Source organism: Ptiloglossa arizonensis, chromosome 9, assembly GCF_051014685.1.
Source record: "Ptiloglossa arizonensis isolate GNS036 chromosome 9, iyPtiAriz1_principal, whole genome shotgun sequence".
NCBI classification, from domain to species: Eukaryota; Metazoa; Arthropoda; class Insecta; order Hymenoptera; family Colletidae; genus Ptiloglossa; species Ptiloglossa arizonensis.
The window spans coordinates 20,952,023-20,973,247 of NC_135056.1; the positions used below are offsets into that span (position 1 = coordinate 20,952,023).

At 52.9% G+C, this 21,225-nt stretch overlaps 1 protein-coding gene across 10 annotated transcripts in view; it reads left to right on the forward strand.

Moving 5' to 3' along the window:
- Mdr49 (Multi drug resistance 49) overlaps nt 1-21,225 on the forward strand; it is a 49,769-nt gene that overhangs the window by 19,292 nt on the left and 9,252 nt on the right. For 3 of the 10 annotated variants that reach the window (XM_076320085.1, XM_076320084.1, XM_076320086.1), the window contains 8 exons: nt 10,776-10,909; nt 12,974-13,043; nt 13,492-13,576; nt 14,381-14,574; nt 14,807-15,055; nt 17,042-17,455; nt 17,800-18,223; nt 19,804-20,007. In XM_076320085.1, the coding sequence (XP_076176200.1) occupies nt 10,798-10,909; nt 12,974-13,043; nt 13,492-13,576; nt 14,381-14,574; nt 14,807-15,055; nt 17,042-17,455; nt 17,800-18,223; nt 19,804-20,007 (1,752 nt within the window). In that variant the 5' untranslated portion in view covers nt 10,776-10,797. Of the gene's footprint in view, nt 1-4,281; nt 4,307-4,393; nt 4,591-10,775; nt 10,910-12,973; nt 13,044-13,491; nt 13,577-14,380; nt 14,575-14,806; nt 15,056-17,041; nt 17,456-17,799; nt 18,224-19,803; nt 20,008-21,225 lie in introns of those variants that run through there. The other 7 variants (XM_076320090.1, XM_076320089.1, XM_076320091.1 and 4 more) reach the window with 5 other exon arrangements.

Sequence of the window (21,225 nt, forward strand, 5' to 3'; positions counted from 1 at the left end):
AAATCCCTGGGATTCCCAAACGCGAAATTCGACTCGAAGCGCGACGCGTCGATCGTGCCACCGCGCGGAGATTTTATTTCTTCGTTCGTTGCAATTAGAAACGGGATCAACCTCGCGATACGTGCTCGAGTCTACGTTCGAGCGTAACGCGCTAGCCGAACCGTCGATCGTTATTTCGCTTTTTTTTTCTTTTCTCCGCTTCTCTTTTGCGAGGTTAGGCTAATAACAGCACGTAACACCGCCACGTCTTTCCACCGGACGTATACTTAATTTTACCTCGGGCGCTCGATACCGTATCATTACTATTTTTCCTTCTTTTAACGTACACGATCTCGGCACGACGAAGGCGCGTTATTATCAACCCGGTGCCCGAAAGAATTTTCAAAGACGTAGTCACCGTTGATCGTGTCTGTTCGCTGTATCGTACACGCTCGATCCGAAGGAAAGGAAATCTCGTTAATCCGGGTGGCGCAATCGTGGGAATACTTTCGAGGAATTCGGAGCGGACGATGTTGCCGTTCGGTGATTTAACTCCATAACGTTCGAAATAACTTTTCTTCGACGTTCTCGAGCGTCGATCCTAGGTAGCGCGATCACGATCGGAGCAATCGGTCGTCCAGTTTTAAAAACGCAACCGTTCGGTGAAACGGAACGTTTAGGAGATAGTGGAGAGGCTCGCGAAGACTCGCGGATTTTTCGAGTCGCTCTTTGAACGAAAACCAAAGAACGTTTAAAGCGTCTTTCGCGTTACAGAGCTTTTCGAAGCTCAACGTAGCGTCGTAAAGTTCCAAACGTCGCATCGAGCTCGGATAGAATCGAGCCGTTAATTCTACGGAGAAATATTGATACGAGGGAGCAGCAGTCGTTCTCGCGCGTTAGATTCGTTGGCGATTTTCTCGACACCGAGAGCTTACGACGTCCGGATAGTTTTACGACAGACGTTGAAGAATCGTTCGCTTGGAGAACCGTTGGATGATCCGGGAATAATAGGATTTCCGCGGGCGTCTCGCGTTGATTCGCGCAACACCGTTAAGCTCGAAACTCCGGTAACCGGATTGGACGATGAGTGACGCGCCGTGGATGGTCGTTGCGCGAAGGATCGCGATCCACGTTGCCACCACCGCCGACGAGGAGATCCTCCGAGCGATTTAATCACCTTTATTGCGCGAATTCCCGTCACATATTCTAACGACTCGAAATTCCCGGACGTAACACGTGGCCCCGCGCGACTATCCAATTATTGTTCCCCGTAATTCGAGACTCTTGTTTTTTTATCTATCGTTCTTATTCCGCTCACGAGCTGCTCGAGCCGCAAAAATTGGACGAGATCGAGCGTGAGAGAGAAAGAGAGAGCGAGCGCCGATGGATTTTCGAAAGCCGTAAACCGCGATTGGAAATCGTGCGGGATTGTTCGCCGCGGGCCAGTCTGCGTTCGCTTCGAGACCAATCGGAAGCTTCGTGGCTCTCGAGCGTTTCGTTCGACCGCTTTATTTTTCGTCGATCGCTTCGCTAAGTATCGTCGATTCTTTCGTCGATGGAAACAAAAGCAAAGATCCGTACGGTAGAATTCGCCTCCGGGCGATGGATTTTCCGAGCCCGGATCGCAAAAGCGAGACGCGCGAAATCGACGTTTTTAAACGTTTCGTCGGCGACAATTTTCGCCGTACGTTCGAAACGATGCACGCTCGAAAGGAAGGCGGGCAACGTCGAACGAACGCGTAAGAACCGGAGGCTGAAATTGAAACGCGCGGTGTACAGGAATAGATAATCAATTGGTCGTTCTAGGTCGTCCCTCTCGTTACGAATCACGACAGACACGACTCGTACGCGTGTTCGGTATCCATCGCGTTGCGTACGAGCTCGCTTACGTGGCCGAGAATTCGAATTTCGAGCAAACGTCGCGTACACGTACGCGTATATTTACGCGAGAACTATTTTCGCGTAGAAAAGTTTGATAGATATCGTTCGATGATCGTTTCGGGTGGGCTGTACCTCGTCAGCGTAACAGGATGCGGAGTTACGAAGGTAACTCGCGAAGAAACATAAACGGGCCACCGCGTAATAATTTCGAGCGAGCCGCGCGTGTAATTTGTTTTCATTGGACGTTGTTCAATTTATCGGCGCCCGAGTTACGTCCGCGAGACTCGACCGGCTGCGCGACAAACATCGAAAATTCCCAAATGTTATCTTTCCGAACGAGAACGGTGCGTTTTTTTTTTTTTTTCTTCCACCTGTTACGTCGCGCTATCCGACCAAGTGCGCGTCGCTCCAAGTCGAGTAGATTTCGAAAAATCGTCCGCATTTTGCCTTTAACCGTCTCCGCAAACTGGATCGAGCTCGAGATACGGTCGAATTAATTTTTGCAAGGGGATCGAGTCGAAAATCGGAACGATCCACTGCGCGGCGCGACGTCGCGTCGCGCGTCGAGATTTTTCCGTTCGTCCGGAATCGGATTACGAGTTCTGTCGCGCGTGGAGCAAGTTTTCCCTTCGCCATCTCGCGTTCCTTCTTTCCTCGTCCGAGAAAGTTGTCGCCCCCGGGACCCACCGACGCCGCGAAGATCCAACGGGAGCCGGGTTTTCCCACGTAATCGGGAAACTTTCGGCGGAAGGAGGGACGTAGCTCGAGATATCGAATCGCGGATCGATCTGCGACGGCGATCTATCGGCGGATCATCGATCTCGACGTATCGTTCCCGCACTCGAATATCGCGACGATTTACGGCCACGGAATTTCCAAGCGCGTGAACTCGTTCACGGCTAGTCTCGTTGCGAGCCTCGATCGGCGTTTTATTTCTGGATCGAAGGAGCTGCCCTCTTTCGAGGAAGCTCGACGCGTCTCGAAACGCACCGAAATCGCGAAACACGCGAGATTCGAGAGCGTATCTCGTCGCGTCACCGTGATCGTTCGCGGTCTCCTCGTATTTCGCGCGAATATTTCTCGAAAGCGAATCCTCGGGGTACGATCCTTCGATCGTATCGCGATCGATCGCCGTCTCTTTTTATCGAGGAAAGATATCGCGTTGCCGGGGGATAAACGGGATCCGAGGGAGGATTACCTTACGATAACGATAGGCACCGTCGGGATCGTTCGGTTCGATCGTGAGTTCGTTATTTCGCGCATTATCGATCGATCTTAACCACCGAGTCGCGTCGCGTCGCGTTTCCGCGTATTTCCCGTTCGCAATTACCGGCGCTCGAAACACGATACATTTCCCGCGGAGGCTGGCCGCGCTCCTCCCGATCTCGATTTCCACATGCTTTTCTTGGCACCGGAAGCTCCTTTGTCTCTCTCTCCGGGTAGAATCTTGTTCGAACGCGTGATCGGTGTTCTTGGCAGCCAAGGACGCTCGCGTTTCTTCTTCCTCTCGAAGAGAGGAGGTCTCGCGCGCCGGAGACCCGGACGAAACGTTTCGAATCGGACTGCTCGGTGAATTTTTCTCGATTCGAACGTCAAATCGAACACTCGGACCGTTCGCGGCGTAGGCGTGGCCGGTGTTCCGCGCAGTATTTCTGGTTCACTCGGTCGCGCGGTCTAAAAACGAAAAGAAAAAAGAGGGAAGGAGAAAGAAGAGGTAGGAGAATTCGTAGCCCACGCTTTCTGCCAACGTCGGAGAAGCTTCCGTGAGATTGACTTGGCAGAAAAGTGGGCGGCGCTGGCCAGACTCGCCCAAGGTTGCAGACGATCTCGTCTGTCAGGGTCCTCCGCGTATTTAGCCTTTCGGGCGTCCGCGCGCGGACGCAGAGCTCGCAGACGCGTGGAAAACTACATCGGGACGATCCGAAAGCGAGGCAACGCGAGGCAACGCAGAGTCCTCGCGAGTTTCGAAAAATCGACGACAAGTTCAATGTCTGCTCGATTGTTCCCGAGCTGCGTCACGATCTTGAATCGGCACGGTGCGCGCGTCGTTCGCTAGAACGACTTCTCACCCTCTCCCGCGTCGCTTCGTCTCCCGGTAGCCCGATAACGCTCGCCAAACGAGAGTGGAAAGATTTGTCCGAAATTAGCCACCTTCCGGTGCCAAGATCATCGCTTGGAAACGGTCGCAGACGTTTCGCGTATCGGTGTAGCTACGAGGAGATATTTCTGCGCCGTGGATCGTACGGCCGAGCGTGAATGACGAGTGTTTGGGCCGGGCCAGACAGGATCGAGCGAATGTTTAGATTCCGAGTATCGGTTTGCGAGTGAAGTGCGCGTGGGAATGGATTCTTAGAATGAATGCGAGGATTCTGGCTGCAAGGGAACCGAGTGAATCAGTATCGGGAAGACGCTCGTTGCGAGAGACCCTTTCCCAGACAGTTATAGAGTGAGGAGCCGTGTGAAGAGTTCAATAGAGACATTAGACCGTAGAATTTAGTCCAGTTTGGTCGTAGAAATATATAGACATTGTTTTTCCGTAGAGTTTCACCTTGCTCGTTTAAAGTATCGCGCAAGGAGAACCGCCGTCTCTCGCGATACTCGGAACAAATGTTTACGAATGGTAAAACTCGACGGTCGTAAATTTCACGGAGCGAGAGATCGGCGGGGATTGCCAAAGAGCTCGATCTACGCAGCGGTCGGCCATCGATGCGACGTCGTAACTCCGGAACGGTGGGTCCTTTCTCGGCCCTTTCGTCTCGAATCGTCGAGACGGACGTCCCCGTGTTCGCTAAAGTCGCGTTAGCGTTCGATACGGTTGCACCGAGCGGTCCGGAAACTGGCAAATTTACCGTAAACAGTGGAAAATCGAGAGCAGTCTTCGAAGACGCGGGGAAATATTCCGAGAACGGTTATTTCTGGACGAAAGTTTCTCGGGAGGAGAACGCGCGAGCGAGCGGGATGGTACCGTTCCCAGAAGCGAATTAACGATTCGTTCCACTCGGTCGGATTCGTTTCGCGAAATCGTCGTCGCGATAAATCAGCTCCCCGAACTGTGAATGAAGCGACGCTTACGGTCGATTTTTCTTATCGCGGACCGTTGCTCGGACGTTAATCGCGGTTGCTTCTCTCGCTTCGATGTCTCCTCGAGCGGCGTCGCGAAATCGGCGGGTTCGCTCGGGCGGGGGACTTACACCGAAAGCGTTTAATAACGAGGAAGCTCGTAAACGGATAACGGTCATTAAACAGTCTCGGGCGTCGTAAATCAGGAGGCCGGAGAGACGAGAACCGTATCTATCTCGGTACTCGATTTCTAGAACGTCTAAAATTAGCTCGACGCGCGACCACCCGAATTCGTTGATTCGATCGCGGGACATCGGATCGCGAAACGAGAAGGTCATCGTGTGCGCGATCGAACTTGGTTAATAATCGCCGCGGCGTATACTTTGAATAAACTTTACGCCGATAACGGCCGGCTAATTCGGGCCGCGATAAGCATCGCGCGTCTCGGATCTACGAAAACAAACACAACCCCGCGCCGACCGAACGATTCGCCCGATAAAATCGAGCTTTGGTCCTCCGCTACGCGTTGAACCGTCCCCGCGATATTCTCGGTCTTCGTTTCGAGTCGATCGAGTTCTCGCTTCGAGACGACTCCGTTCGAAACGTTGTTTCTCCTCGAGCGAGACCGAAATCGTACCGACGGGAAGCTTTCCTCCCGGCCGAAACTTTCGTTCGATTGTTCGTTTCGCGAGTTGGTTCGAGCGGAACGAAAATTCGGCCCCGATCTCGGGAGGTTTTCAAGCAACGTTACCGCGGGACGTCAGCCCGTGGCGGATCGTGAAACGCGGACGAGTGTGTGTATACTCGCCGCGAGAATTGTGCTCGCCGGCCATTCGAGAGTACAATGGAAATTAATTTGTCGAGCCGAACGAACCTCAGAGGGCACAAAGTGGCCGCGCGCCCCACCCGTGGAATCTCTTTAATTATAACTCGACGGCCGACAAGACGCGAGGGGGGAACCATCGTTCGTTGTTAGTATTCGCGAAAGTAGCTCGTAATAAATTCCATCGTTTCGTAGGGGGGTCCCGCACCGTTCCCGTTGTTCGTTGCCCGATCGATTATACGTCGAGCGTAAACGCACGCGTGAACGAAAATTGTTCCTTTTGTCGCGGTTCGATTCGGTAGCTCTGTGGAAATTTCGTCCGAGTCGGGGACGGAACGAATCGCGGACTCGCGCTCGATGGGATTTTCGAAGCCGGGCGGGCGAACCGGCTCGTAAACCGTACGAACCGAGCGCGGCAAAGCGCCGCGTTATCGTTCTACGCTGGAACGCACAAAGGACCGAGTAGAATCGGATCGTCTACCGTCAGACGCACGCCTCGTCCGACGCGACAGGATTTACGTTCCCGGGGTAACTCGTTGTACGTTTATTCCAACAATTATTCCAAAACGCGTTACACGGATCGGTAGGAGCTTTTAAAAGCATTCGGGAACGGTGTAACGAAGTTGACGCGGTCCGCGGAGTCGTTGAATTTCCCTCGTAAAACAGTTCGTTCCTCTCCCGTTAACGAAATTCCCTCGAAAACCTCCGGGCACGGATTATTCGGGGAAACGTTGATCGATATTTTCAAGGATCCACGGAAGCGTTCGAGGTTACGGACCTCCCCTCCTCCCCTCTTTCTCTCCCCGTAGTCCAGACGGGATCGAAATTTATGCGGGTCGCCGAGGACCGCAAAAGGATTATGCGACGCTCGCGCCCGAGAACTCCGTTGGAAATTAGTTTTCGAGCTTAATGGAGTTTTGCGATTGCGAAAGGTGGTGCGGCGAACGACGACGAAAGTCGCGACGGAACTTTCCGTGTAACTTTAGCAATTTTTCCCATTAGGCGCGATTTTTCAGCGCCGGAACGCGCGCTCCTGACGAAGTTACCCGCGAGAAAAGGACCGGCCGCCGGGGGCGGAACACGGAGATCCGCGCGAATGGATTATCGCGACGACCGGATTCTCCGGATCGAAATTTCCCCGCGACTGTGTCGACCGAATTTTGAAAAAAAAAAGAAAAAGAAAAAAGGGCGAAGCACCTCCTTGAAACGATCGCGCTACCCCGAGGAGGACAAGATCGACGAAACCGTCGTGGATTTTTCTCTCGTCTCTCGCGAGTCCCGTTGCAATTCGGATGCAGTTGCGGGTGCAACGAATACGATACTCGGATGCCACGGTGTGCGTTTGTCGTCACGGTACCGAGTACTTTTTCCAACGAATCGAATCGAATTTTTTTTTCTTTTCACCAGCAACGAGATACATTGTAAATTATTTAAAACAAAATTATCGACGTGGCGCGCGAGCAAATATGGTCAGCGAATTAAATTCCGCGTATGCGTGCAGCGCGGGCGTACGTACTCTGGCCGCACTGTTTGCCCGCTTCCCACGGTGATCCGGTGTGGAAACGGTTGGAATTTTATTGTATCGACCGTGACGAGTTGGGATCGATCATTGAATTCGAAAAAGTCGATAAACACGGACCGTTCGGAAAGAAAACGTGTCATTTTTCGACTTCGCGTCCCACGTTTCGCGGCTATCGTTTCGTCGATTTTCCGACGAAACTCGAACCGAATATTTTTCGTGCCGCGTACGATCGAACGAACGAATAGAATGGAAATCCTTCGGGACACCGGTGCTGCCGAACTCGAGAAACCGATCGAACGTTCGACGAAATCGGAACAACGGTTCCAGTTAAACGGATCTTTTGGAAATGGAAACTGGAGCCAATTTAGAAGCTCGCTCGTGGATGCGTTTCCCGAAATTCGTCGCGTTCCTCGACGTATTCTAAACGATACGCCCTCGATGGTCCATCGAAACGACCGTGACTCGGAATAGTTCTCGATCGTTCGAGATTCGAAAAGATCGTCCACGCGCGGTAGATGCACGGCGAGCGATTGCAGGACGAGAAGACGACAAAGCGGTGCAAATGCGGCTCGGTATCTAGTCGGTAGCTCCTTCCGGCCGACTTCCGGTTTCCCGATCTCGTCGATGATTTACGAGCTGCGGAAAAGAGCAAGGGGAGAAGAGAGAGAGAGAGGACGGTCGTCGGGTGTGTCCTCGGCACGAGAGGCCGAGGCTGCAACTTCGGAGACAATTTATCGTTGCATCGACCGTAACGAACGGGAAATTTTATAAACTGCTCGTCGGGAGGGCAACGAAGGAAAAATTGGATCGTCCGTGTTACCCGGCTGGAATCGAAGCAGAGAGGTCGCCGAGTTATTGGAAAGGAGACAAATGGAATCACAGAGTTCGCTCGCGCGCTAAGACAATTTCAAATTGACTGCGCGACGCCGTCCTCGTCCTCGTCCTCGTCCTCGTCCTCGTCCTCGTCGTCGTTGCTTTCCTCGCGTCTCGATTTCAACTCGGAGTGGGACGAACTCGCGTTAACGAAGAACCAGCTTCTGTTTCCGGATACAACTTTTTCTCGTAGCTTCGTACGATCCCCAGGGATTTCCAATGTGTGAAATCGTCGGTGAAATATCGCGTTGCGCTCTCTCGCGTATCGTTTCTCGATTATACTCTCGGAGAGGAGCGAGACGCGAACGAGCCACGTCGGCGAAACGAAATTTCGAAGCGCGTATTTTCACGCTCGGTACGAGAGGAGGCGAAATTTTTCCCGCGCGGAGTCGCCTCCGTCGAGGACTCTCGTTTCGAGGGAGGATCGGGACCCTGTCGAGGGAGAAAATAATAAAAGAAAAATAAAAAGAAGAGAGGAGGGGGGGGGGGCGGGGAAGGAAAGAAAAAGTCGAGACATTCGCAAACGCGTGTGGCGTGGTTGGTTGTACTATAGTTACTTAAGGCGCGGTAACGTTCGTCGGTCCCTCGTTCGTCGATGAAAGACGGGAACGCCGTAACAAAGGAACGCCTGATCAAAGCGCAAAAGTAATGAAAGATACGGGGCTACGGTGGAAAAAGGGTGGGAGCTTTTTTATTGGCTTTCTCTCGTTTACTCGACGGAGTCTCGTTTAGAGTGCTTTCGGTCTTCATTAGGAATTCCGAGGCTTCTCTATCGTCGATCTAAAAGGACGGGAATAGCCTGGTTGGTATGCGTGACGGATTGTACGGGAATCGCATAATTATATTCTCTGTACAGTGTCGCGTCTTTGGTACGGAAGTACTGCGTCTGAAAGTAATTCAACTCCAAGGACGAGTAACGAGAAAATTGTGCTCCCTCTTTCTTTTTCGACGATTAAAAGGGTTTCTCTCCCCGCGGAGAAAGAAGTCAAAGAAGACGCGATCTCTCGCGTCGAGTTAAAGAATAATGGTTCGCTAAGTCGGTTTGTAGCGGAGCGAGGACGTTATATCCCTTTGCCGTTCTCATTATTCCGTTCGTTCGGCAATTACGGCGCCAACTAAAATGCAAAGAGGCACCGCGGCGGAGAGCGCGGGATCTCGGGACGTCAGGGACGTTGGTCGTCGTTGCGCGTAATATAAATTTCCATGGCAGTTTTCGCGGGCCGGCGGCGAGGACGGTAAGAAGAGACCGGGAACGACGAAAACATGGAATTTAATCGGCGCGATGAAAATTCCGACCGCGGCGAATCCAAAGTTTGATCGTCGCGCGGGTTTTTGCGCCGTAGAACGATCAGAATTCCAGTGGCGCGTTCAATCCGCGCTCGTAGTTTCAACTTCCAAAAATTGCTTCCGCTTGGCGGGCCGCGCATATTTTTCACCCCGCGCGTCGCTTTTCTCGCGCGCTGGTTCGCGTTCGGGAAACGGTGATTTCATCAACGATCCTCCTTTTGTTCCCGTTCTAACCAGAGGAACGATCAACGCGTATATCCGCCCACTCTCGAAAAACGACGATAAAAACTACGATTAAATTAAAGTACATTCCCTGTCCATTTTGCACGCGATTGTCCCGCGTACGTTCCGATCGTTTCTCTAATGGAACGACACGCGGTGCGCGGGGTTCGTTCCGTGCATTATCCACCGGCGATGGAATATTTCCCGTCTTCCTGTTTTTTCGATCGACACCGACTTTGCCGCTCGATACATTTCGACCGAATACAAATCGTTTCGGTCGACCGTGTTTCCAAACTTTTCTCTCGACTTTGCGCTACCGGCCGTTCCCAAATTCGATAACGACCAACTTTCTCGATAAAACGTGGCTTCGGGAGGAATATCGAAACATTTACGATAACCGATTTCCCTCGAATCGAACGAGGGCGATACGCAGCTTTGCGTCTCCTTTGACACGGTCGAGGATTACTTTTGCGTTAAAGGTTCGCGGATTAGCGCAGTTTCTATTCGTTGCTTAGATCGTGTATCCTGCGCGCTAAACGTACGATGCAGTAGCCAACGAGCTCCGCAGATATAGTTTGTTGTCTCCGGATTATCGTTGCTAATTGCAGTTTGCGGGAACGAGGCTTCCACGGTCCGAACAAACGAAACGGACGCCCGGTACCGAATCGAACGCCGTCATCGTGGATCAAACGGGCAAATATTGACCGCAACGAATATAGACCGGGCAGCAATCGAAACGTCAGGCTGGCTTAATTTATCGGTGGTCGTGCAAGGCTGGCGGCCGGTTTTTCCGCGTTTACGCGACGCCCGCTCTCCTCGTAGCGTCGATGCTTCATCGAGAGCTCGAGACGCTGAACGCCAACGGTTTTCACCGGTGACGTTCCACGGATTATACGTACCCGTTTGACCAGCTCGAAAACCGATCGTTCGCCCCGACATAGCTGCGCTTGCTATTTTTTTTCCGCGAGCGTTCGCTACGAATCTTTGCGTTTCACGGTCGATGCGAGTAACGGGGGAAAAGTACTATGAACGTTATCGCGGAACGACCGTACGAAACTTAAAAATCTCGTTCGACGAAACGATATTTCAAGGAACTACAGCAACCATTCCTGTTTATTCTGATTGCAGAGTTGTTAATTAAGAATGCGCGATGACACGGCGAATTTATCAGTGGACCGCAAACCCGCGCGAGAAGGCGCAGGGTATGGAAATGGAACCCCGCAAAACAAATTCTCACCACCAGGAAAAAATATTCTTGAAGTGTAAGTATCCAGATCCATCGTTACGTTGCATCTCTTCCTGTTCTGTGTTCGATTCGATCGAGTTTTCCTACTCGTACGCGCATAGTTCGATCTTCCGTTGAACCGTTTCACAAGCTCGGGATGTAGAATCATCGAGAACATTGTCTGGCCAAAGTTTTCAGAGAAGTTGGCCCGTGAAAGTGTGGGCGCGCGAGCGCGAGCGTTGGCTTATCCCATTGCTGATCGATGGTTACAATGCTTCGTGATCGATGAGTTGAAAAATTGCAACTTTTTCCCCTTTTAACGCGGGTACTCGCGTTTCGCCGTAGAAACGTTCGATCAACCGTGATCGATAGCGAGCCGACGATGATCGAGATTTCCCGAATCGACGCGGAAAGCGTCGACTCGCGCGATAACATCGGTTACGCTTCGCCGCCGGTGCTGGATCATCGAATCGTTCGTTTTCGGGGTTCTCGTTCGATCGTTTGTCGCGCAACACGTTCGCAAACAGCGCCCGCGTTCGCCGATCGGTAATCGCATTTCTCGCGATTTTCCGCAGAACTTGCGCATCGTTCGTCGTCGGGGCGTACCGTGGAAAAGGATCGGTCAATTACGGTGCATCCTAGAAATTATAGCCGGTATCGCGTCACAAAGGATCCAATTAAGGTAACGCGATTGAACGAACTTCGTTTGAAGTACGGTTCGCGGGAGTGCCGCGACAGCGTAGAAGGGACCGTGTTACGTTTGCGACCGTGGCGCGGCGTTACGGAAACGCGTAACCAGTGATTCGTACGAGAACGAATCGGAAATTTTCTTCGGAACGGTTTGTTCAACGACTCGAGACGGAGCAGCTCGCCGGATAAAAGACCGATCGAACGAACGATTCCCTTCGATTTTATTCCCGACGGTCGTTCGTCGACGCGTACCGACGTTCGGTGAGATTGTTTTCGATCGATCGAAATTTTTCGGCCCGTTTAAACTTTCCATAGATGGGATTAAAGAGAAAATTTTGCATCCGTCTCGCGACCGGCGAAACTTTCCGAACGCGTTTCACGAACTTGGGGACGAATTCGCTCGCGTTACCGGTGCAGCTGGCAGTTTCGTATTCCCCGTGTAAAATGCCGATCGTAGATTCGTCGCGGGAGTTCCGAACAGCAATTACGTTGCTAATGGTCCTCCTACGGGAAGATCTCGGCCGACTCCCCGGCAAAGTCCATCCACCGACCCTTCGTATCTCCTCGGTTGCTCCGTTTCGCGTCAACCGGAGAACTCGGTTCGTTCGTTTGCGCGGCAACGGTCGCCTCTTCGTTAGAAATTTTATTATCGCGCCGATCCACTCTTCCTCGAGACTTCCCGGACCTTTGGAACTCGATTTCGAAACATTCGTCGGACGTTCGCGGCGAGACGGGCCATCGATTTTAGCGACGATTTGCGCTCGTTTCGAGACGCGAGCTCGCGGATCGTTCGTCACTCGGTTTTAATCGAACGAGAGCGCATCGTTTTCCGTGTCCTCGATTCTCGAGCCACCCCGTTTCTTGCGCGATCGCGCTCCGGTTTCATCGACCACCCTCGAGACCCCGTCGAGAATAATTTCCGCGAGGAGACGATTTTTCTCCGCCTCGAGAGTAAACGATCACGCGTCCCGAAGCTGTACGATTCCGTTAATTTCGCGTTTAAAAATCCTCCCGCGAGTGTTTCGTAAACGATTCACGGGCCGTAGGCGAAAACGAACGATCGTTATCGGTGTTTACCCGCGGAACGTTGTACCGCGCCTCGCGTTGAACAAACGATCGTGGACGTCGTTAATTCCCGGAATTAATTACGCGACTGATATCGTTCGCGTGCTTTCCGAAACACGATTTTAATAATCCAGTTACGGCGGCGGGAAGACGAGAAACGTTCGAAAGGAACGTCGCGACGACGAGGAGGTCTCGCGCGGCACGGTGGCATCGTCGCGACGAGTTCCGCTCCGTCGGGCGATAAAAGGGGGACGAAAAGTAATCTTTAAGGTCTTTCTCTCCCGATGCGCGCGTAAATATTGTTGCAGGATGTTCTGTGTACGGTACCTTCTATATTTCATTTCAGACACGCTCCAAGACGCGGAGAAGGATAAAGAGGAAACTGAGTATATGCTACAAGAGAATGGCAAACCGATGTACGAATAAAAGATTCTTACAGATGAAAATCTTGTCGTATAAAAGTATAGGAGACAAGAGCGAACACGGAATCAGGATTGTTGTAGAGAAATTCTGGGAATTGTTAAGAGACTCCTCAGTCCTAGGGACCGGAACAATCGTATAATTTTATCGTTAAAAGTTTCTTAATTGTAGCAAGTATACGTTTCCGCGAGAGCGCTTCCGGGGTTTACCGATCGCGTCGAATCACGAAGGAAATTCTTACCACGCGTGTATACGCGCGTAGACACGCGCAGTGCGTTCGTTCGAACAATTTTGGTACACCGTCGTTCCTCCGTATCCGGAAGTGCTCTTCGACCGATATAAGATCGTTTTTCTGTGTTCGAAATCGAAGTTCGAGAAATACACCGGGCGTGAACGTTCGCAGGGGAGAAGGTTGATTAAAAATCGACGATCTTTTGTCCACAGTGAGTTCGTGCCACCGCAAACGAAGGAGGACGACAAGCCGGCCCCGTCGGAGCCATCGTTGCCACCAGTGCCTTACTTCAAACTCGTAAGTTATCGATAAGTACGAGTTCGTTCGTTGCTACCTACGTCGAAGGAGAACGGTGACCGAGACGATCGTTCGATACCGGTTCGAAGTATCGAACGACCGTCTCCCATGGAACGTTCTTCGAATCGTCGTTTTGTACGTTTACGAGCCTCTTCTTCCAAGTCCATCGCGTTGTTGGTAAATTCCTGTCTCTCGGTTACGCACAGGTTCATCGCGAGACGAACGATAACATTTCGCGCGAAACGTTCGATCCGGTTCCCACGGTTGGAATATTTTTTCACCTCCGAAACACCGTTACCCACTTTTCCGTAACGGCTTTGGAAATTTATGCACGAGCAACTTTCGGGCACCGAGACTCGTTTGTCTTTGACGAACTTAACGAGACCGCGTGGTCCCCTATCGATCGATCGGGCTTGTTTTCGTTCGGAGAGCAGTCCTCGGATCGGGGGGTTCGTTGATCGCTTCTCCCGTCCAACACCCTTCGGTTAAGTCGGCATTAACCCACCCCGTGGTTAAATCTCTCGTGAAAGCGTAACTTTTGCCCGGCTCGGTCCGGCGCCGCGAATCTGTTTCTGAAATTTTCGAGCAGCTCGCGACAAATTACCGAGTTACGCGATATCTCCCGGTCCGTGGTCCATCGTTCGGATAATTAACGCAACGTCGATGCTCGAGCGCGATTAATTAAACCCCTGTACCCCGCTCGTGTCCCGCGAGCCCTCCACGGTCGAAAGTTTGAATTTCGGTCGAAACGCGGGATTCGAGAGTTCGTTAAACCGTGACGGGACACGTTCGGTGTGTTCGCAGTTTCGATTCGCGACATGCGGGGAGCTGATGCTGATCGTCGCCGGCCTGGTCATGGGAACACTGACGGGCCTCTGCATCCCCATCTCGACGATCCAGTACGGCGAGTTCACCACCCTGCTGGTGGATCGCAACTTGAAGAATCAGACGAGCACACCGACCCTCATACTGGAGTGGTTCGGAGGAGGGAAAGTCTTGTAAGTCTTGGCGTACGCGGACACGCCCACTGAATTTCGTATTTTTAGAACCCACGACACGCGGGGACGTTTCCACGCAGAGGAGACGCGACGCTACGAGAAAATAGATCACTCGGCCGAAATATAGTTCCGTCTGGTTTTCTCCGGTGTAGCGGCCCGATGTTTCGCAATCGGTCGCATTCTCGAATCGATGGGACCGTCGAGGTCATTCACGATCGTGTTCACGTTCCAGAGGACCCGAGGCCAGCCACGACGAAAGAATGGACGCGCTCTACGACGACTCGGTAGCCTTCGGGGTGTCCTCCGCGGCGCTCTCCTGTTTTCAATTCTTCTTCGCCGTGTTCACGGTCGATTTCCTAAACATCGCGGCCTCCAGACAGATCGTCCGGGTGCGCCAAATGTTTCTGCGCGCCGTGCTCAGACAGGACATGACTTGGTACGACATCAACACGTCGACCAACTTTGCCAGTAGGATCACCGAGTGAGTATACCGAGATGAACGCGCTTTCGGAAACGACTCGGGTGGAGAGAATCCTTTTTCGAAAGACACGCGGTACCGGTCGTTCGGTCTTGGAACGAATTTCAGGGTTCGTTACCGAAGAAACGGCAACTTTCTCACCGGTATCGTCGCGAGCGGCTCGAAGAAGCCGCGCGCGGTCTTGGAGGGTCTCGAGAGGAAGCTGACCGTCCCCGAGACTCGCGAAACGTACCCGACCGGCCGTATTTTCTCACCGAGCTCACCAGCTCGGTATACGTCGCAGCTTCGATCGCGAAGTCGACGAATGTAGACGCGGCGGCGACTCGAGAAGCGGGCGGGCAAAGTTCAGGAAACGAGATCCGCTCGTCAACAGGTGGCTGCTCGCGAAACTCGAAATCCCAGCCCGATACAGTGTCTCTGCTCGCGGTTCGCGTCGACTCGGCGTAATTATCGAAAAGTCGAGAGGTTGAGTTCATAACGGGCTAATTAAGACGCGGCGAGAGAAGACGATCCCGTCTCGCTTGCGCAACGCGTTTATTCGGAGAGGTATCTTTGCTACAATGTATGCGTTGCACAAGCGCGGCCGATCGCAATTGCGAAACCGAAAGTTTCGAGACGGGTATAACGTGACCGTACAACCGTGGATATTTAGCCGCGAGATCCTCGAGATCCGCGAGATCCGCGAGATCCACGAGGCGGAAGCTCGGGAAATGTTCCTCGAGACGCGTTTCACCGTTTGGTGAACCGTCGTCGAAGGTTCGCCGTGCTTCCGGCCCGGAACGAACGTTCAAAGGTGATTCACGTAATCTCGGATCGTCGCGGTGACAATAAGGATGGTCGAAAATAGAAGACCGAAATATGTGCATCAGTCTACTTAGAGGATCGTCTGGCATTAGAAATGTTTTGGCTCGGTCCCGAGCGGTTCGCGTTCATTTATAATGACGATTGCGTAAATCTTAGCAGCGCCTCGAGCGAGATCACGGTAACGTTTTAATGAACCTAACGCCCGTCCGCTACACGTGGGAATTAAAACGTCGCGGTTGCTAGATTCGCGGGTATCGCCGGGAGAAACCAGTCCGTGATTTCATAAATCACGAAAATTGTTGCTCGGGCTCGGTCGTTCGTTCGGCGATACCCGGGACAATATTAGCTTTGGGATTAAGTCGATTACACGGGACTCCCGAGACCGTGAGCGCCGGTTGCGCGACGTACGCTACAATTTCACGGAAGTTCGATAAAAGTCGATACGGGGCCACGTGGCGCACCAGGTTACGTTTTTTTTCTTTTTTTTTCTTTTTTTTTTTTCTTCTCGCGCGGCGCGAGAATCCGTGTAAACCGTACGCGCGTGTTTCCTCGATATCGAATCCACGCGAGAAACGCGTTACGCGAATCGACCGATGTCGAAGTTTCTTTTCATCCGCGCGATAAGGTGAAATAGTTTCTCGGGACGAGAGAAAACGACGGGGCGTTGCGCGGCGCGGTGCGGCGCGACGCGACGCGACGCGCCGGATAATTTTAGCGGGCTTATTGTATTTGTTCGGAACTCTGGAATTTATTTACACGCGCATTTTTGGACGTCACCTCCGGGAATCGCGTTGCACGGTAATCCGCGTCGCGACCACCTCTCGACGCCCGTATTTTTCACGGATACGGATCGCTTTTATTGCAAATGCACGTTCTGGCGTCTATTCGGAGAACGTCGGACGATTTCAAGGTGACCTCTTTGCCGCGGGAGATAACGCAAACTTTAATTAATTCGCTGAAGTGCTGCCCACGGACCGTGTTATTTTCGTCGACGACAACTTTCGATAGAACCAGCGGGAAGTTACACGAACGGAGCTAATTGCGTCGATCGACTCGCGTGCGTGTGTAGAGGGGACGTCGGTGTGTACGTGGACGCCACCGAGTGTCGCGAAATCGAGGAAGAGGAACGAGACGAGTCGATGATCGCTGGCTGAACGCGGCGTGTTCTTCTTTTGCGTTTCGCAGGGATCTGGACAAGATGAAGGACGGTATCGGGGAGAAGCTCGGGGTTTTCACGTATCTAATGGTGTCCTTCATTTCCTCCATCATCATATCGTTCGTTTACGGTTGGAAATTGACCCTGGTGGTGCTGAGTTGCGCGCCGATTATCGTGATAGCCACCGCGGTGGTGGCCAAGGTGCAGAGCTCCCTAACGGCACAGGAATTGTCGGCTTACGGTCAGGCCGGAAGCGTCGCCGAGGAGGTCTTGGGCGCCATCAGGACCGTGATCGCGTTCAACGGCGAGCACAAGGAAGTCCTCAGATACGCGGAGAAACTCGTGCCCGCGGAAAAGACCGGGATAAGGCGCGGCATGTGGTCCGGAGTCGGCGGAGGGGTCATGTGGTTCATCATATACATCAGCTACGCTGTGGCATTCTGGTAGGGGCTCTCTCTGACCTTCTACGCCTTTCGATAATATTTACCGAGAACCCTTCTCGAGGATGGCTCGTCCCGCGATAGTTGCAGCTATATTTTTCGAGCAAATGCCTCCAAGGAGGGTAAACGCGCGTCGGAGGAGAACGGCTGGTTTCGAGAATCGTAAACGCGAGAGACGCGATTCGATCCGTTGTAAATTGTTTTCCAAGTTTTCGCTCGATTCGCGGAAATCTCGAAGAGGCCGGTTCGAGAGGGAGATTGGTCGTAGGCGTCCCCTTTTCGATGCTCTCGGCGATAAATCTTGGCTGTACGGTGCTAACTCGGTGAATTTGTTTCCGGGGGTTCAGGTACGGGGTCCAGTTGATCCTGGAGGACCGACCGAAGGAGTTGAAGGAGTACACGCCGGCCGTGCTGGTGATCGTGTTCTTCGGGGTGCTCGCCGGTGCTCAGAACATGGGTTTGACGTCGCCGCATCTCGAGGCGTTCGCGGTCGCGCGGGGTTCGGCCGCCGCGATTTTTCAGGTGCTCGATCGCACGCCGGCGATCGACAGCCTGAGCAAGGAGGGCCAGAGGCTTCCATCCGTCAACGGGGACATCGAGTTCACGAACGTGTTCTTCCAATATCCCGCGCGAAAGGACGTGAAGGTGCTCCAAGGTTTAAATCTGAAGATCAATCACGGTGAAACGGTCGCCCTCGTCGGTGGATCCGGTTGCGGGAAGTCCACTTGTCTGCAGCTCATTCAACGTCTCTATGATCCTCTCAAAGGACACGTGAGTAAAAGGAACGAGTAAAATAGACGCCCGGTGAAACGCGGAGGGCTCTCGTTGTTCGTTAACGAAAAGGTGCGCGCGGAAAGAAACAAGGAAAAGAACACCGGAGGAGAAAAACGGCACGGAGCTGGTCGAGGTGCTCGGAACTTTTTTTTTCAAACGCGTAATTCACGCAGCCAGGGTTACGCGTCGAGTCGGTGTTGAAATTCAAAACGCTCGGGTCTCTCTCGTTAAGAAGGCGCTCGCGTCTTGTTACCTTTCGTCGGATCGAAAGGTTGCACCCGGGCTCGGAGGGTCGTTCGTTTCAGCGGTTAGGAAGGTCGATCGGATCGAAGTGATTCTCGTCACCGTGAAGAGGCCGCGCGTGAATCGGCCGCCTCGAGTTCACCGTTTCGAGTTATCTCGTTTGTTTGTTTACCATGACGAGTGTAATTTATCGAAACACGGGAACACTCGCGATATCTTCTCGCAGCGAGATTGCGCAACGAGGTGGGTTAATAACCGAGTCGCGAGTATCCGGCGCGACGTTTTCGTTCCCGTCGAAAATTACGGCCAGGTCGAACGAGCAGCCGGTGCACGCGCGGCCGTGGCTCGAAGCGAGCGAGCGAGCTAGCGAGCTTGTCGTTCGGAAAATAATCGCGCCCGTTTCCTTCGCGCTCGAACGATCGTTTGTCCCGCGCTCGTCTCGCGAGACACTCGCAATCCTGACCAACGAGGAACTTTTACGAGCCGCCCAGCGCGAAACGAAACTCGGTCCCGGCAGCTTCAGTTTTTCCTACGCGTTAAATTACAACGAGCGACCGAGCGAGGGAGAGACCGAGCGCTCCCACCGTAAACCGTGAAATTATTTATCGCGTTCCAGGGTTAACAATATCCCCGCCGTGAATATTCCATTATTACATCTGTACTCGCAGCGGTTATGCGAATTTTACGGAACAAGTTTGAAGCGTTTCTCGCGGGAATTCAGTGCCTCCGGAGTTTCCTCGGTAGTAAAAGTTTTACGATTCTCGCGTTCTGCATCCGTCGCAGTTTTCCCGCTTCGAAAATATTACGTCGTATATTCGGCGTACCGATTTCGGACAGCTCCGCGAGCCCTTGCGCCTCGCATTTACATTTTCCACATCGTTGCAGCTGCACCGGTTCCGATAAAAAGACTTCCTCCCCGTGGCTCGTTCGTTCGACGATGCACTCGGATTTTCTCGATACTTTCGCGACACTTTGAGCGCGCGTTGGTTGCTCGTTGACTCTTTCGGTCGGTCGTAATCGCGCGTCGATCGGGAACGCTTTGGCCAGGAGCGGTAAACGCTCGTTAAAAACGCGTTTCGGAAAATCAGCGCGGCCGTTCGAAGAATCGGGAGCTCCGTAGTTCGATCTCGCGTCCGAGAAACGTTCGCGCGCGTCTCTCGTCGATCCGCTCGTCGATCCGCTCGTCGATCCGCTCGTCGAACGATGTTCGGAAAAAAGTCGAGGATCGAGTCCTTTCGGAACAGTCCGTACGGGAACGGTGGAAATTCCTCGCCGCGTACCTGGTATCGAGCGAACGTCACCGACGATTCTCTTCGTCCTGTTTCGCGGTACAGGTTCTACTGGACGGGGTGGACATATCGAAGCTGAACGTTCAATGGCTTCGCTCGCACATAGGTGTGGTCGGGCAGGAGCCGGTGCTCTTTGACACAACGATACGAGAGAATATCCGTTACGGAAATGACAGCATTACCGAGGAGGAGATGATCAAAGCCGCGAAGGAGGCGAACGCTCACGACTTCATCAGCAAGCTGCCCGAGGTGAGTGCCCGAACCTTCTCTACCATTCTGTTCCCGTTTGCCAGCTGCGAGCGGAATTTTACTTTCCACCCTTTTTCGTCCGCGAGCGAACGCGCGCCTCGATCGATTCGCTCACTTTTCAGAGACGAGGATACCCGCGCTGGACGGTACGCGCGACCAAAGTTTTTTTTCCCGGTTCCCCTGCTCCGTCCGCGTTTCTTTTTCCGTGTCGATGGATCCCAGAAACCTGGCCATCCGTCGCGAGGACTCGTCTAATTAAAATCGTACCCGTGGACCGTGAATTCCCTTTGAATTTTAATTTCGATCTCTTCTTCCACCGTCGTGCGATCATCGGTGTTTGTTACGTCGATGGTTCGGCACGGTAGCACCGGTATTGCGGTTGCTCGACCGTCGATTCGCGCTTTGGATCGAAAATCGAGAAAGAGCTCTTCGAACGCGATCGGTTCCTCCCGAGAAAAGAACGATCGAGTTCGGCGAATATCGTCGAAACAGTATCGTAGATTTCTCGGGACTGGGGGAAAAATCGATTTCTTTTTCCGCGAGAAACTTTTCCAGCATCCCTTCGATCGAGGTCGTCGCGACGCGACCGAATCTCGATTTGTCCGCTGATAGTTCCATCTTGGCGAAGATCGGATCGGTTCGCTCGGACGAGCACCGTATACGAGAGACCGGTCGCTGGCAACGTGTTAACAATAGTCTCAGGTGTGACCGCCGATCCGCGGAACATGCTCGCAAACAGGCGATAAAACACCCCCGTTGAACCGCGCGCAGCGAGCAAATAGCGGTATCCTCCCGATTACGGGCGCGTCAACGATCGGGCGTTTGTTACCGAATTATCGGTAGACGAGTTCGATACTCGCGATGGTTTCATCGGGCCCCGGCAGCACACGCTCCGTTGTATCTCGCGACGCGTTTAGGGTCGCAACCACCCGCGGAAACAAGTGGACCAGACAGTGTCCAGTTTATGGAGAACGGGCGGGGAAACGGTTCGGTTCACGGAACGCTGGCGACGAGGAGAGGCGTTCGCACGAGCATCGGTACTCGTGAAATTTTATCCGGACACTGGCAATCGTTGCCCGTGCTCGCTGATCGAACAACGACCAACGATTATCGCCCCGTCGACCGAACGCCCCGAATCTATTAATTATTATTCAAATTAGACGGACAGTCGGTCGGATGACAACGCGCCGAACGATAAACCGGCGGAAAATATCGTAG